This window comes from Hylobates moloch, unplaced genomic scaffold (assembly GCF_009828535.3).
Source record: "Hylobates moloch isolate HMO894 unplaced genomic scaffold, HMol_V3 SCAFFOLD_7, whole genome shotgun sequence".
NCBI lineage: Eukaryota > Metazoa > Chordata > Mammalia > Primates > Hylobatidae > Hylobates > Hylobates moloch.
Genome location: NW_026652282.1, coordinates 79,926,971 through 79,944,650, shown reverse-complemented (window position 1 = coordinate 79,944,650; position 17,680 = coordinate 79,926,971). Strand labels below are relative to the sequence as shown.

General features: G+C 36.9%; 1 protein-coding gene across 1 annotated transcript in view; it reads right to left on the bottom strand.

Annotated features, from left to right (window-relative positions):
* The window catches only part of DIAPH2 (diaphanous related formin 2), an 880,788-nt gene that overhangs the window by 591,359 nt on the left and 271,749 nt on the right, over window positions 1–17,680 (bottom strand). The window contains exon 21 of the mRNA XM_058441333.1: window positions 15,673–15,787. Coding sequence (XP_058297316.1) covers window positions 15,673–15,787 — 115 coding nt within the window. The remainder of the gene's footprint in view (window positions 1–15,672; window positions 15,788–17,680) is intronic.

Below are 17,680 nucleotides of genomic sequence, written 5' to 3'. Positions count from 1 at the left end.
TGCCCAGGCTGGTCTTGAACTCATGATCTCATGCAATCCGCCCACCCTGGCCTCCCAAAGTGCTGGGATTACAGGCATGAGCCACTGTACCTGGCCTGATGTATACATTTTTTAAAAACACCCAAATGCAGTGAATTACTAAATCATGGGAACATAAGTGTACAAATTAACATTAGCAAACTGCCACAGCCAGACTCAATTATATAGATCTCTGGTATTTAATGAGTAATGAGAAGGATTTTTCAAGAAACAGATTCATATTCTATACATATACATACATATATATACACACACACACTGAATGAATTACTAAAGATGGTGAGTTCCTACTGATAGGGATAGGAGACAGATAAACTCTAGGCAGAAAAGGGCAGGGTCCCTAGCGAGGGCTCCACCTTTAAGCCTGGAAGCATGGCCCACAGTGAAAACTTTTCATCCCTGTTTTCCCACTTGAGTGTTGCTTTTCCCAAAACCAACTCTGACCCACCTTGCCCCTCATCCTGTACCCATAAAAACCCTAGGTTCCACTCCCCAGAGAAGGGGAGACGAGAAGAAACAGCTGAACGTTGGAGAGAAGCAGCTTGACTTCAGAGGGACGGCTTGATTGGCAGCACTTTAGAAAAGAGTCCAGCTGGAAACAGCTGGACTTCAGGGAACGAATACCTTCCCGCTCCATCCCCTTCCCAGCTTTCCTTCCAGCTAAGAGCCACTTCCATTGGCAATAACATCCCCTACATTTACTATCCTTAAATTCAATTGTGTGAACTGATTTTTCCTGGATGCCAGACAAGAGTTCAGATTACAGAAGACTGTTATACTGACTCTCTGCCCTCGTGAAAAGGAACAGGGTCCACTGAGCTGTTAAACACTTAAGCCATCCGCAGATGGCTATAAGAGCTTCGCCTGTAACACTCCTTCTGGGGCTTTGGGGGTTGTGGGTACTCCCCTCTAGATGCTGCTGCAGGGCCCGCACCAGAGTTTTGCTTCTGCTGACACTCAGAAGCACTCGCCCTGGCTCCTGCACCAACTCAGCTGTGCTCCTCCTCCTGCAAGGGGTGGAGCACAGCACATCCAAGCAATTGCAGCCAGTCAAAACAGCTGGCTAGCTCCAGTGCCCTCATTCCAGTTACCGCCAGGAAAGAGTCTGGGAAAATTTCCTGTTTCATTACTATGTGACTAAATAATTATGGGTTAGTACTCATACCTTACTGTACTTGCCTTAGTGCAATGAAACTAAGTATATATAACTGTAACTCATTTGCGTGTTACATACTTATATTTGCCAGAAGCTGTGGTACATGCGAGAAAACAATAGTAAACAGAAATGCTTCCTCCTTCCTGCAAGCTCAGTGTCTAATGAGGGAGGTGAATGAGTCAAGACAATGACAGTAAATTGTGAAGGCTGCATTCTGATGGAAGTGTCATCTAAATACAAGCCAAATGAAGAATTGGTTAAATTAAAGTGTGTTCAGGGAGAAGTCTCCAAGTCTTTTAAGTGTCTCTGTTCTAGGAACAAAAGAGTTCAGTCTAAGTACAATTTAGTGGGAGTGAAAAGGTAAATAACCTTGAAACACATGAGAAGGAGTTTCAATCTCCTCCTGAAGAGGTAGTCAGTTGAAATGTTCCAAACATGAGAATGCCATGATTATCACAAAACAGGAGAGAAGGCAGAAAGACCAATTAGGATTCTGTTGAAGTCATCAAAGAAAGAGATATCATAACATTTGTTAAAATCAAATTGTATATATCCATGTGAGTATGCAGCCTCTTAAATGACTCCCAAATGTTCCCTGCATCCTGGTAGTCATGCCCTTGAGTAATTCTCCTATCAGTGTGTAAGGGTTGAACCTAGTTACATGTTATTAATGATGAAATTAGGCTATAAAGGCTGACTTCCTTATGAATGACTTGCTTTCATTCTTTCTCTTCACTCCTTGGCTTTCACTCTGATGGAGCAAATGGACTTTTATGAGCTGCCCTACTGAGAGGTCCATGAGCAAGGAACCAAGGGTGGGTTCTGGACAACAAACATCCAAGAATGAAGGCCCTCAGTCCAATCACTCTGGAGGAACTGAATCCTGCCAATCATATGAATGAGCTTAGGAACAAATCATTCACCAGTCAAGCCTTCACACAGGACCACAACCCTGACAACATCTTGTATGCAGCCTTGTGAGGGACTTTGAAACAGAGGACTGAGCTGAGATCTGCCAAGATTCCTGAATCTGTGAGAAAATAAATGAGTGTTCTGTTAATTGCTAAATTTTGGGATATTGGGTTATGCAGCTATAGGTAATTAATATTATTCACAACAATAAAATAAAAAGTTAAAGTTCTTTCAACATGATAGTCATACACAAAATGTGAATCTGTTTTCAAGTGCAGCTGTATTCCTAGAAGCATGCATTAAAATAGATGAGATATTTTTCTGTTATAATTTTGAATTTCCTGGGACATCTCCCATTAGGTGTTTGCCGGACACCTAATAACAAAATTTAGCTTACTCAATCAGCACACCTACTTTACAAGATGATAAGCATTGTTCTAAAAAGAACATTAGTGATTACTGTAATAATGATAATAATAATATAAATGGGGCTATCCTTAAGTTAGGCAAAACTGAGTAATGAACACAAATTACTGAAATACAGTTTGAAGAGAATGCATTAAATTTATCTCACCAACAAGGATTAATTGACTAAATGGAAGATTACCTGTATATAATGCTTCAGAAAAGCTACCGGATTTGAACCTCTCTAAATTAATTTCTTAAATCAGACAATCTCTTGTTCTTCTTACATCATGCAAGATATACTCTGGAACTGGTTTAACTGCCATTAATATCCAGTAAGAACAAAGCACACCTCTTTGTAGTTTTATACAGCAATGTTACAATTTCCCACTGGATTTCAATGTAAATAATTTCTATTTGCCAATATAAAACTAATCTACTGGCTAGGCGCGGTGGCTCACGCCTGTAATCCCAGCACTTTGGGAGGCTGAGGAGGGTGGATTACGTGAGGTCAGGAATTTGAGACCAGCCTGGCCAACATGGCGAAATGCCGTCTCTACTAAAAATACAAAAATTAGCCGGGCATGGTGGTGTGCACCCAGCTACTTGGGTGGGTGAGGCAGGAGAATCACTTGAACCCGGGAGGCAGAGGTTGCAATGAGCCGAGATTATGCCACTGCACTCCAGCCTGGGCAACAGAGCAACACTCTGTCTTTGAAAAAAAAAAAAACAAAACTAATTTACTTAGAATAATGATTCCAAATATGAATGAGAAGCTATATGACTTAGAAATGCTATTAACAGAACACTTGTTATTGTGCTTAATCTATATATTTATCAGCAAAAATCACTGAAATGGGAAAAGGCAGTCTCACTAACTCATAGCTAAAAGTGTCATATTAAAATAACACAAGGTGTCTGTAATGTTATGAAGCTAACTTCAAAAGAGTCCAAGTGAAAAATTGATTTCATTACTTTATGCATCTCAACTATATCAATATATCATTACCAAATGCCTAATGACATGAAGACCACATTCCTTCACTCATTATTAGAAAAGGCAGACTTCAAGTCACGGCAACGTTTCACCACTGACAGATTCTACATAGAAAATGCCTTAAAAAATCTAAGTTATAGAAAGAACCTTATTTCTTTCCATGGATAACGTGCAGCTTCCTAGTTTTGGTTTGAGCTCTGAAGAACTCTCTTTAGTGCCAGGATAATAGGATTACATATTTCACAAGATAATACAATATACGTGGAACTATATGATTAACCATATGAAAAAGGGATCAGTTAACAGTGCAACAAAATGCACAAATTACTAAGGGCATAGAAGCCATTAAAAGTCATTGTTACAGCATACAGACACAAACCTGGGCTCAAATCACCATTTTGCCACTTACTAGATATGTAAACAAAATATTGCTTAATCTCCCATAGTCTCAGTTTCTTAACCGACAAAACAACAATACAAGTACCTAGGGTTGGCATGAGGTTGGTATGATATGAATTTAAAATAATTATCATCGCTCTTGGGATATAATGTTTAATAAATGTGCTATTATTGTTTTAATTATAATTATTACTATTATTGCTGTTATTAGATGTTGTAGAGATGGTATTATATTAATAGAAGTAGTACAATCACCACATACTGTCAATATGTAAAGACAGAGCTATTTTGAAGTCTATTTGCTTAGAAGGCAGAAGATACTCTCTTTCTCTCTACAATTGGGGACTTATAATTAAACAATGTCATGTATCTCTGGCTGAAACATCCCTTGTTCCTTCTTTTACATAAAGGAGGTGATTAATGCTAGAAAATGACAACTGGAAATGAATGTGTGTCATCGTAAGTTGAAACACTTAAAATGTCCATAACGAAAAAAAACGCTTTGGTAAAGTGATATACAAAAATAATTATTTATATTTAGAAATCCAAAAAACTTTAGATATAATTAAAATGATGAAATTATGGGCTGGACACAGTGGCTTACACCTGTATTCCTAGCACTTTGGGAGGCCGAGGCAGGTGGATTGCTTGAGCCCAGAAGTTTGAGATCACCCTGGGCAACATGGTGAAATCCTATTTCTTTTTTTTTTTTTTTTTTTTTTTTTTTTTGAGACAGAGTCTTGCTCTGTCGCCCAGGCTGGAGTGCAGTGGCGTGATCTTGGCTCACTGCAAGCTCCGCCTCCTGGTGAAACCCTATTTCTACAAAAAATACAAAAAATTAGCCAGGTATCGTGGTGCACACTTATAGTCCCAGCTACCAGGGAGGCTGAGGTGGGAGGATCACATGACCCTGGGAGGTCGAGGCTGCAGTGAGTTGTAATCATGCCAGTGCACTCCAGCCTGGGTGACAGAGTGGAAAAGAAGGAAGGAAGGGAGGGAGGGAAAGAGGGAGGGAGGGAGGGAAAGAAAAGAAATTACGTACAGGTATTGCAATGGACTGAAGGTTTATGTCCCCCTTAAATTCATATGTTCCAACCTGCACACAAGGTGATGGTATCAGGAGGTCAGGCCTATGAGAGGTGATTATGTCACGAGGGCAGAGCCTTCATGATTGTATTAGTGCCCTTATAACAAAGACTCCAAAAAGACAGCTCACCACTTCCACCATGTGAAGTTACAGAAAGAAGCTACCCTCCATAACCCAGAAAGAAGGTCCTCAAAAGACACCAAATATACCAGTATTTTGATCTTGGATTCTTAGTCTCCAGAAGTGTGAGAAATAAATTTCTGTGGTTTATAAGCTACCCAATTTATGGTATTTTGTGATAGCAGCCCAAACACACTAAGATAGTTAAGTATGGTTTTTAGTTTGCTGCCTGAAAGAATTAAGCCTTCCTGGTTTGTTACCATATACATTAAAGCTTATACTACAGAAGGATGCATGTTGTGTCATTAAGATGACAAATTATTTGTTAGGACACGAACTCTCTCTGGACACGTTAGCACCATCTTACAAGGGCTGTGCACTCTGAGACTGACATCTCATTAATTTCAAGTCAATTGCAAGAATTTCTATATTATGAAGACAAAGATGAATTACACTTTACTACTCTTTTGTCTTTTCATTAGTTCACTAAATATAGAAGACTGTATTGAGCAACCAAGCAAGGGTGGGTATCTTCAGAAGCAGCCAGTTGATTCTAAGACTAAGAAACACACATTAAAATATGATCCTAAAGAAAAAGTGCTTTTACATACACACAACTTCAATCTCAGTTACACCATAAGGTTGAAGCTATGTCCAATATTTCAAGCACTGCAAAATGACATTTATATGCATTTCAAATATTTATAACACCTCGATTTTGTTATTATTAAAGCTAAATTGCACTATAGAAATATATTATTAAAGAAGCTAAGTTTTATTAAGCTCTTATGTTTACTTCTTATATTTCCTCCAAGCAACATTAAAAGCAAAGAAATTGCTTACAACTTCTACCCACACTATCTTTGTTCTTCCTGAAGCCTCTAGAGAACCCTAGAAATTCTAATTAGAATTAGCAGTTATAAGCTACATATTTTATTATTATTTCAAATTTAGTTAATATCAACCATCATTACTTTAAATCTTATATAATATCATTATTGTCTACAATTACTATAGTTTTTAAAGGAGAATGACACTACCATTCTAGCCTTGATGATTCTATGCCCCCAAATATCATCAAATTGAATAATAAAACTAGAACATATGTACAAATTCCAACACTTACATATATGATACATATTCAAAGCTACTAACAGGATATTCTCCAGCTGTTTCTGACATATGTATTTCATGAATTCAGAGAGTATTTTGAAATATGTTTTGTAATATGACATTATTATGGCTTGTGAGTAGAACGTAAATGTCATAAGCATGAAGGTACAAGATTTGGGAACTAGAATAGACCTTAGAGATGCAGATTAAGAATTCATACTAGTCAGGATATCATCATATCTTACCTAGACTACTGATATTTACTGACAATCAATGATCTATCTCCTATCTATATATTCCCATCACTTATCTGTCCACAAAACGCCTATTCAAGGGCTGATCACCAAATTACTAAATCACTAATGCTTAAAGAATAAAACCCTAATTCTTCAGTGTGAAGCTTCCTTGCCACCTACGCCACAAAGTCTCTTCATTCCAGAGTCCTGACCCAAGGCTGACTGCCTGTGTCTTCAAGGCAGTATGCATTTCACCCCTCCTTATTAACAAATTAAATGAACAGTAGATCATTGGCCCAAGACTGTCTCCAAACTTTACGTTCCACCTTAACAAATGGAAACCTAAAGAAAGAGTACAGTCATCCCTTAGTATCAACTGAGGATTGGTTCCAGGAGCCCTTGCAGATACCAAAATATACAAATATTTGGCTGGGTGCAGTGGCACACGCCTGTAATCCCAGCACTTTGGGAGGATGAGGAGGGCAGATCACCTGAGGTCGGGAGTTCGAGACCAGCCTGACCAACATGGAGAAACCCTGTCTCTACTAAAAATACAAAATTAGTCGGGCGTGATGGCACATGCCTGTAATCCCAGCTACTCAGGAGGCTGAGGCAGGAGAATCACTTGAACCCGTAAGGTGGAGGTTGTGGTGAGCTGAGATTGCACCATTGCACTCCAGCCTGGGCAACAAGAGCAAAACTCTGTCTCAAAAAAAAAAAAAAAAAAGCAAATATTCAAATGCCTACTATAAAATGGCATAGTATTCATACAGAAGCTATGCACATCCTCCCATATACTTTAAATCATCTCTAGATTAGTTATAATACCTAAATATTATGTTTATGAAAAAGTAATTGCAGTTTCTGCCATTAATGTAAATACTATGTAAATAGTTGTTATACTGTATTTTTTACATTTCTTTCTTTTGAGACAGGGTCTCACTCTGCCATCCTGACTGGAGTGCAGGGGCACGATCACGGCTCACTGCAACCTAAACTTCCCAGGTTCAAGTGACCCTCCCACTTCAGCCTCTCAAGTAACTGGGACTCCAGGTGCACATCACCACACCCAGTTAATTTTTTTACTTTTTGCAGAGATGGGGTCTATGTTGCCCAGGCTGGTCTCAAAGTCCTGAGTCCAAATGATCCTCCCACCTTGGCCTCCCAAAGTGCTGAGATTATAGGCATGAGTCACGACGCTCAGCGTATTATATTTTTAATTTTTTTCAAATATTTTCTGCCCATGGTTGGTTGAATCCATGGATGCAGAGGCCTACACAGAGATGAAACTCCAACTGTATATTTTAAGCAGCTGAGCTTCAGCCAATCACAAACAGCCAAACTTCAGCCAACTGTAGGCAGCCAACTGATGAGCCTATTCCCAGACAAGGCAAATGTCTCATCACACCAAGCCCAAATGAGATAAATGACTATCCGTAGACAATTAGATGATTTTTTCTACTTTGTTCCCATGTTCATACTATGAAAGGTTGAGGCTCACACTGAAACCCTGCTGGTTCTGAATGCTGACCAATTAATGAATGATTCCTTGCTCAAATGAATTCTGTAAAATTTGATTTGTCTCAAGTTTTTCTTTTAACATTTTACTAATGGTATTCTCTAGCTAGAATGCCGTCTTTCCTTCCTTCTTTCCCTATAGAAATTATATTAAAATTTCAAGTCCCAACTCTAATTATACTACCTCTAGAATCTCCATTGACCCTACTCAAAATTAATTATTTGTTTTTGTACCCCAGTAGCTTAAAAAAAAATATCTACTCTAACATTTACTACAACTTGACTAAATATACTGGGCATCCTCCTACCTCTCTCAGTAGATTGTGAGTTCCCTGGTGCCTGGACAAGATCTTATTCATTTCTTTCCCTCCCATTTAGTATAGAACCTCGCACATAATAGATACTCTACAAACTTAACCTAAATGAAATAAGATATCCATTCTTTCGTAGAACAGAAATAATCTGTTTTTAAATAACACATTAAAAATAATTTTCTCTAAAACTCTAAGAGTAATTTAAATAGGAAGTATAATTTTATGCTACTTATTTAAACATTTAAATATTATAGATATGAGAACTAGTGTATTTTAAAGCTCCTATTTAGCTCTTAAACAACTTCCTGAAAAATAGACTTGTAGTGCTTTACAGTACACTTAGTGAGGGCAGAGGCATGAGCTCTCCTATGTTCTTGCAGTAGTGAAAAATAGTCAGAGGTTTTAGAACACTGGTCTAAGAGGTTTTGAAACAGCTATTAGCAAAAACAGGAATGATGCTCCTTCCAGAATGCAGCTGAGTGAGCTGCAACGAACAGCAAAATGGGGGAAAAAGGTGCCCTAGAGAAAAGCAAACCCGGGCGGTGAAGTTTAAGTTTCATGAAAGCAGACCCTCCTGCTGATTTCTTACTAAACCTGCCACCTATTGACCACATTATGAATCAAGGCACTGCGAATGACAAGGAACTTCAGCAATTATAGTAACATCAATCAATAGTTACTGTGTGTTACAAAAGAATGGCAGTTTAGTATCGTTAAAATTTGTTTTAGCTATGGTGTGCATGTCTGAAATAGGCTATGATGGATAATTGATCCTGTATATGTCCTTTCAGAAGTAAATTTTAGTAAAAGTAATGGTACTGAAAGGTGATCCTTTCCAGATTTCTACTTAAATATCCACAATTAGGGAAGTCGTAGTGGCGTGAAATAGAAAATTCAAAGAATCAAAGTTAAGAGGAATGAAAATAAAGCATTCTCAGCAATACATACATGAGAGGTTTTATATGAATTTTGTTTGGTTTTGATTTGGTTTGATTAGGTTTTGGCAGCTGCAGTAAGAATTGCTTCAATTCTGACTGATTAGCTCTACCAAGTGCTGAAAAGAAGAGTAGTAAATTTTGCTGAATTAACAGTTGTACCGAAGCAACAATAACTAAGACACACACACACATACATACACACACACACACACACACACACACACACACACACACACACACACAGAGCATCAAGTTAAATGAAAGGGATACCAATGTGCTGAGTGCTTTAAATATATAACTGTTTAATTCTCACAATACTACCAGGTAAACATTAGCCTATTAATTTTATGTATGAAAAAATTCAGTCTCCGAGGTTACAAGTATCATAGCTGGAATGCAAATATGTGTGAATTTATTTCCTCTGGCTTTTCCTACTATACCACGCTATCTTTAATGGGTTTTACACTTACCTCATTGTCTCTTACTTCAGTTTCTTCATTGGTAAAACAAAGAGTCTGTGTTTAAATAACTTCTAAGATCCAGACTAACTCTAAAATTTTATAAAATCTATGATTCGTGTAGCATTCAATTCAAATAAGTCCATAATCAAAAGGGTAAATGCTCAATAGAAAATATGCAAAGAAATGGAGGGGGAAGTTTACAGAAAAAGAAATTTTATGCCTTTACAGAATTCAAAATTTTTTTGGAATAAATGAAAAGAGACACAACATACCAAAATCTTGGGGATGCAGCAAAAGCAGTATTAAAAGGGAAGTTAATAGCACTAAAGGCCTACCTGAAAAAGTTAGAAAAATCTCAAATTAAAGATCTAGCTTCACACCTAGAGGAAGCAGTAAAACAAGAGCAAATCAATGCAAAAGCTAGCATAGGAAATGAACAAAACCAGAGAAGAACGGAATGACAATGATACCCAAAAATCCACACAAAGAATTAACTAAACCAAAAGTTGATTCTTTGAATGCATAAACAAGATAAATGGACCGCTACCTAGATTAAAAAAAAAAAAAAGAGGCCATCCAAATAAGCACAATAAGAAACAACAAAGGTGACATTACAAATGATCCTGCAGAAAAATAAAAGATCCTCAGAGACTGTTTATGTATACTTCTGTGTAAACCAACTACAAAATATAGAGGAGACAGATAAATTCCTGGAAACACACAACCTCCCAAGATTGAATCGGGAAGAAACTGAAACCCGGAACAGACAAATATTGAGTTCCACAATTAAATCAGTAATTTAAAGTAAAAAAAAAAAAAAAAAAAAACAAACAAACAACACCCAGAACAGACAGTTTCACAGCTGAAGTCTACCAGACATAGAAAGAAGAGCTGGTACCAATTCTACTGAAACTGTTTCAAAACATTGAAGAGTAGGGACTCCTCCATAAGTCTATGAAGCCAGCATCACCCTGATAGCAAAACCTTGCAAAGAAACAGAACATGAAAACTACAGGCCACTATCTCTAATGAACATAAACATAAAAATTCTCAACAAAATACCAGCAAACCAAATCAAGCACAACATCAGAAAGTTACTCTGGCAAGATCAAGTAGGCTTTATTTCTAGGATTCAATGTTTATCAACATCTATAAAATAAGTGTGATTCATCACATAAACAGAATTAAAAACAAAAACCATATGATCATCTCAATAGACATGGAAAAAGCCATCAATAAGATCCAGCATCCCTTCATGATCAAAATCCACAAGAAACTAGGCACACCTCAAAATAATAAGAGCTATCTATGACAAGCCCACAGCCAACATCATACTGAATGGAGGAAAGCTGGAAGCACTCCCCTTGAGAACTGGAGTAAGACAAGGATGCCCACTCTCATCTTTCCTATTAAACATAGTACTGGAAGCCCTTGGAAGAGCAATCAGGCAAGAGAAAGAAATAAAAGATACCCGAATAGGAAAAGATGTCAAACTATCTCTCCTAACAGACGACATGATCCTATACCTAGAAAACACTAAAGACTCTGCCAAAAGGTTCCTGGAACACATAAACAATTTCAGTAAAGTTTCAAAATACAAACTCAACGTACAAAAGCAAGTATCATTTCTACATACTAATAACTCTCAAGCTGAGAGCCAAAACAAGAACACAATATCATTTACAATAGGCAAAAAAAAATGAAATACCTAGGCATACACATCTAACCAAGAAGGTGAAAGATCTCTACAAGGAGAGCCACAAAACACCACTAAAAGAAATAATGAATGACACAAACAAATGGAAGAACATCTCATGCTCATAAATTGGATGAGTCAATATCATTAAAAAGGTCATACTGCCCCCAAAGCAATTTACAGATTCAATACTATTCCTACCAAACTACCAGTGTCATTTTTCACAGGCTTAGAAAAAAACTATTCTAAAATTCACATCGAATCAGAAAAGAGCCCAAATAGCCAAAGCAATCCTAAGCGAAAAGCACAAAGCCAGAGGCATCATATTACCTGACTTCAAACTATATTACAAGGCTACCATAACCAAAACAGCATGGTACTGATACAAAAATAGACACATAGACCAATGGAACAGACGAAGAGAACCAAGAAATAAAGCTGCACACCTACAGCCATCTGAATTTTGACAAAGTCAAACAAAAATAAACAAATGGAGAAAGGACTACCTATTCAATAAATGGCGCTGTGATAGCTGGCTAGCCATATGCAGAAGAACAAAACTGAAAGCCTGTCTTTTACCACACACAAAAAGTCAAAATGGATTAAAGAATTAAATATAAGACCTCAAACTATGAAAATCCTATAAGAAAACCTAGGAAACACCATTCTGGACATCTGCCTTGGGAAATAACTCATGACTAAGTTCTCAAAAGCAACTGTAACAAAAATTGATGAATCAGACTTAATTAAACTAAAGAGCTTCTGCACAACAAAATAAACTATTAACAGAATAAACAGACAACCTGCACAATGGAAGAAAATATTCACAAACTATGCATCTGACAAAGGTCTAATACCCAGAATCTATAAGGAACTTAAAGAAATCAACAACCAAAAAAATAACCCCATTAAAAAGTGGGCAAAGAACATGAACAGACACTTCTCAAAAGAAGACATATGGGCCAGGCATGGTGGCTCACGCCTGTAATCCCAGCACTTTGGAAGGCTGAGACAGGTGGATCACCTGAGGTCGGGAGTTCGAGACCAGCCTGGCCAACATGGTGAAACCTCATCTCTACTAAAAATACAAAAATTAGCTGCGCATGGTGGCGGGTGCCTGTAATCCCAGCTACTGGGGAGTCTGAGGCAGGAGAATCACTTGAACCCAGGAGGCGGAGATTGCAGTGTGCTGAGATTGCACCATCACATTCCAGCCTGGGCAACAAGAGCGAAACTCTGTCACAAAATAAATAAATAAATAAAATAAAAATAAAAAGACATACAAGAGGCTGACAAACATGAAAAAATGCTCATAACACTAATCATCAGGGAAATGAAAAATTGAAACCACAATAAGATACCATTTCACACGAATCAGCATGGCTATTACTAAAAAGCCAAAAAAAAAAAAAAAAAAAAACCCAAACAGATGCTGGCAAGGCTGTGGAGAAAACAGAACACTTATACACTGTTGGTAAGAATGTAAATTAGTTCAGCCACTATAGAAAGCAGTTCAGAGAGTTCTCAAATAACTTAAAACAGAACTACCATTCTACTCGGCAATCACATTACTAGGTTTAAATCCAAAAGAAAAGAAATCATTTCCCCCAAAAGACACATGCACTTTTATGTGCATCACAGCACTGTTTACAATAGCAAAGGCATGGAATCAAACTAAGTGCCCATCAACAGTGGATTGGATAAAGAAAATGTGGTACATATACACCATGGAATACTATGCAGCCATAATTCAAAAAAATCATATCCTGGCCGGGCATGGTGGCTCACGCCTGTAATCCTAGCACTTTGGGAGGCCGAGGCGGGTGGATTACCTGAGGCCAGGAGTTTGAGACTAGCCTGGCCAACAAGGTGAAACCCAGTCTCTACTAAAAATAGAAAAATTAGCTAAGGGTGGTGGGCGCCTGTAATCCCAGATACTCGGGAGGCTCAGGTAGGAGAACTGCTTGAACTCAGGAGGCAGAGGTTGCAGTGAGCCAAGATCGCGCTATTGCACTCCAGGCTGGGCAACAAGACCGAAACTCTGTCTCAAAATGAATGAATGAATGAATGAATGAATGAGTGAATAAATATAAATAAATAAAAAATGATATCCTTTGCAGTAACATGGATGCAGCTGGAGGCCATTATCCTAAGCAAATTAATGCAGGAACAGAAAATTAAATATTGCATGTTCTCACTTATAAGTGGGAGCTAAATACTGGGTATTCTTGGACACAAAGATGGGAATAGACACTGGGGGCTAATAGAGAACAGAGGGAGGGAAGAGGGCAAAGATTAAAAAACTAATGGTCAGGTACTATGCTCATCACTACCTGGATGATGGGATCATTTGCGTCCCAAACCTCAGAATCATGCAATATACCCATGTAACAATCCTGCACATGTACCCCCTGAATATAAAATAAGAGTTAAAATTATTTTTTAAAATGAAAGTAAAATAAAATTGCCTGTGAATATAAGAAAATGTGCTCAATCTCACTCCATATTCAAAAAGCAAAAATTATAACAACGATTTACCATTTTCACCTCTGAGGTGGGCAAAGATTTTGGGAAAACAGATATTCATATAAATTATTTGTGACACTATAAATTGATACAAACTCATCAGAATGTAATTTCATACTATCTTTAAAATTTGTAAATGTACACAGCATTTTATCCAGGAATTTTGCTTGTAGAATTTGTGAAAAACAGCATATATAGAGTCATGTTCACCACAGCATTTCTTAAACAAGCAAAAGACTAGAACTAATCTAAATAGCCATTAATATGGGATTAATTAAATTAAGATAGGCCCATACACAAAATTCTAAGCAGTATGTAAAAAGAACACAGTAGATAAACACAAGCACCTACAGAATAATCTTTAAGCACAGTTGGTGAAAACAGCAAGGAATAAAAAACAAAAAATGATAAATGCGCATATGTGTTGAGAGGCATAGACTATTTCTAGGAGAAAATGTGAAAAATTAGAATTAATGATTTTATCTGGGCAAAATGCTGTAAGTCTGAGATTGAAGGGAGATTTACATTTGTTAAACGACCTTATTTTACTATATGACTAATTTGCTATAAGCATGAACCCTTTGCTACAAGCAATTTTTTAACTTCAAAAAGTGATTATAATAAATGGTAATCACTTGAATCATCGAAGAATTCTTTAAACGTGAGGTCTGTGATACCAAATGAGAAAAAAGAAATAGTAGTAACTATTTTTTAAACAGCCTAATAGTAGTAACTTTTTTTAAATGTCAAAATTCTTCAGAATAGTCTAATCACCCCAGATTTGTGTGTGCATGTGAACTTCAATTTACAAAGAACAACAAATACAGCACAACAATCTCTAGTGTAAATAATCTAAAAAAAAGAAACTAATTTTCACACTTCTCTATCTTCCAAAATTTATATTCTCATATTCTAAGGCATAATGTGACAAATCAGACAAATGAATGATAAAAGTGCTAATTCCAAGGGCATGAGAGTATGGATTATTTCCATTTTTCAAATGCAAGGACTCATTCAGACAAAAAGTAATATCCTTAACTAAACTATCACTTCTACAATAATTGGTGAAATAATCATGTTGAAATAAAATACCAAAAATTAATGAACCATAATGATCTATTATGAGATTGAGAAGCTACCTGTATAGTAACAAAATCATGTGTGAAATTCACAAGCAAATAAATAAAGGATCTGATCATAAACAAAGCACTCTATTATCAAATCAGTAAACAATACTTATAAGGCACTGGATTTTGATATTAATAGAAAATACCTAATTATAGAAAAAACTACAACATTTCCTAGGAATCCAAATTGATAAGTAATACAAGCATGACAGGAAAGACTATTTAAGACTATGGGACCAATCTTATTTCAATTTCATGAAAAATTCTGAGACTTTAGTGTTCTCTTACATTATTTTCTCTTACACGATGAATCAACAGATTCATCTCCCCTGCTTCTTAGTAAAAACGACTATTTTATAATGGAGCACTGCAACACACATATTTAACAGTAAAAATAAAACCGGTGTTTTCAGAAGAATAATAACATTTATGTATAATAAAATTCAAAGGTAAAATAAATTTCCTTCTTTAGTTACTAGGTAAAATATAGTTAAATGTCAATCGACTTATGTTTCACCCTGTCCAGTGTGGGAAAAGTATACATATACCATCACTAGAAATTTTTAGCAAAGCACTAAATTAAATTATACCTGAATCAGGAACTTATATTTTATTTTTAAAAATGTACCTTTTATCTGAGTAGCAAAATTCAATGCCAATTTGGCAAAGAGATCTGGATCCTCAAACTTGTCTTCTTTGACTTTTAACCAGAAACAGTTCTCGGCTAATTCTGTGGGTTCGATCTGAAACAAAAATAACAAGGAAAAGATTCTAAATTATAACCTCACATTTAAATTTTCAAGGAACTAACTTTCAGCAAGGTTGAATGACAGTTCCTTTATTCCTCTATCCTCTAAGTCAATTTCAGGATGTATCTAAATAATACTTATAAAGTAAACATTCATTGGGAAATTCAGAATTGTGTGAAGAAATGGTGAACAATAGAAATAGACCACATAGCAAATCGTACCTTAAAAACTACTGTACTGGTTGAAATGAAGGAAAAAATGTTAAGGGCAGCCAGAGAGAAAGGTCGGGTTACCCACAAAGGGAAGCCCATCAGACTAACGGCTGATCTCTCAGCAGAAACTCTACAAGCCAGAAGAGAGTGGGGGCTGATATTCAACATTCTTAAAGAAAAGAATTTTCAACCCAGAATTTGCTATCCCGCCAAACTAAGCTTCATAAGTGAAGGAGAAATAAAATACTTTACAGACAAGCAAACGCTGAGTGATTTTGTCACCACCAGGCCTGCCCTAAAAGAGCTCCTGAAGGAAGCACTAAACATGGAAAGGAACAACCGGTACCAGCCACTGCAAAAACATGCCAAATTGTAAAGACCATCGAGCCTAGGAAGAAACAATAGCAACTAACGAGCAAAATAACCAACTAACATCATAATGACAGGATCAGATTCACACATAACAATTTTAACGTTAAATGTAAATGGGCTAAATGCTCCAATCAAAAGACACAGACTGGCAAACTGGATAAGGAGTCAGGACCCATCAGTGTGCTGTATTCAGGAAACCCATCTCACGTGCAGAGACACATATAGACTCAAAATAAAGGGATGGAGGAAGATCTATCAAGCAACTGGAAAACAAAAAAAGGCAGGGGTTGCAATCCTAGTCTCTGATAAAATAGACTTTAAACCAACAAAGATCAAAAGAGACAAAGAAGGCCATTACATAATGGTAAAGGGATCAATTCAACAAGAAGAGCTAACTATCCTAAATATATATGCACCCAACACAGGAGCACCCAGATTCATAAAGCAAGTCCTCAGTCACCTACAAAGGGACTCAAACTCCCACACAATAATAATGGGAGATTTTAACACCCCACTGTCAACATTAGACAGATCAACGAGACAGAAAGTTAACAAGGATATCCAGGAATTGAACTCAGCTCTACATAAAGTGGACCTAATAGACATCTACAGAACTCTCCACCCCAAGTCATCAGAATATACATTTTTTTCAGGACCACACCACACCTATTCCAAAATTGACCACATAGTTGGAAGTAAAGCTCTCCTCAGCAAATGTAAAAGAACAGAAATTATAACAAACTGTCTCTCAGACCACAGTGCAATCAAACTAGAACTCAGGATTAAGAAATTCACTCAAAACTGCTCAACTACATGGAAACTGAACAACCTGCTCCTGAATGACTATTGGGTACATAATGAAATGAAGGCAGAAATAAAGATGTTCTTTGAAACCGACGAGAACAAAGATACAACATACCAGAATCTCTGGGACACATTCAAAGCAGTGTGTAGAGGGAAATTTATAGCACTAAATGCCCACAAGAGAAAGCAGGAAAGATCCAAAATTGACACCCTAACATCACAATTAAAAGAACTAGAAAAGCAAGAGCAAACACATTCAAAAGCTAGCAGAAGGCTAGAAATAACTAAAATCAGAGCAGAACTGAAGGAAATAGAGACACAAAAAACCCTTCAAAAAATTAATGAATCCAGGAGCTGGTTTTTTGAAAAGATCAACAAAATTGATGGACCGCTAGCAAGACTAATAAAGAAGAAAAGAGAGAAGAATCAAATAGATGCAATAAAAAACGAAAAAGGGGATATCACCACCGATCCCACAGAAATACAATCTACCATCAGA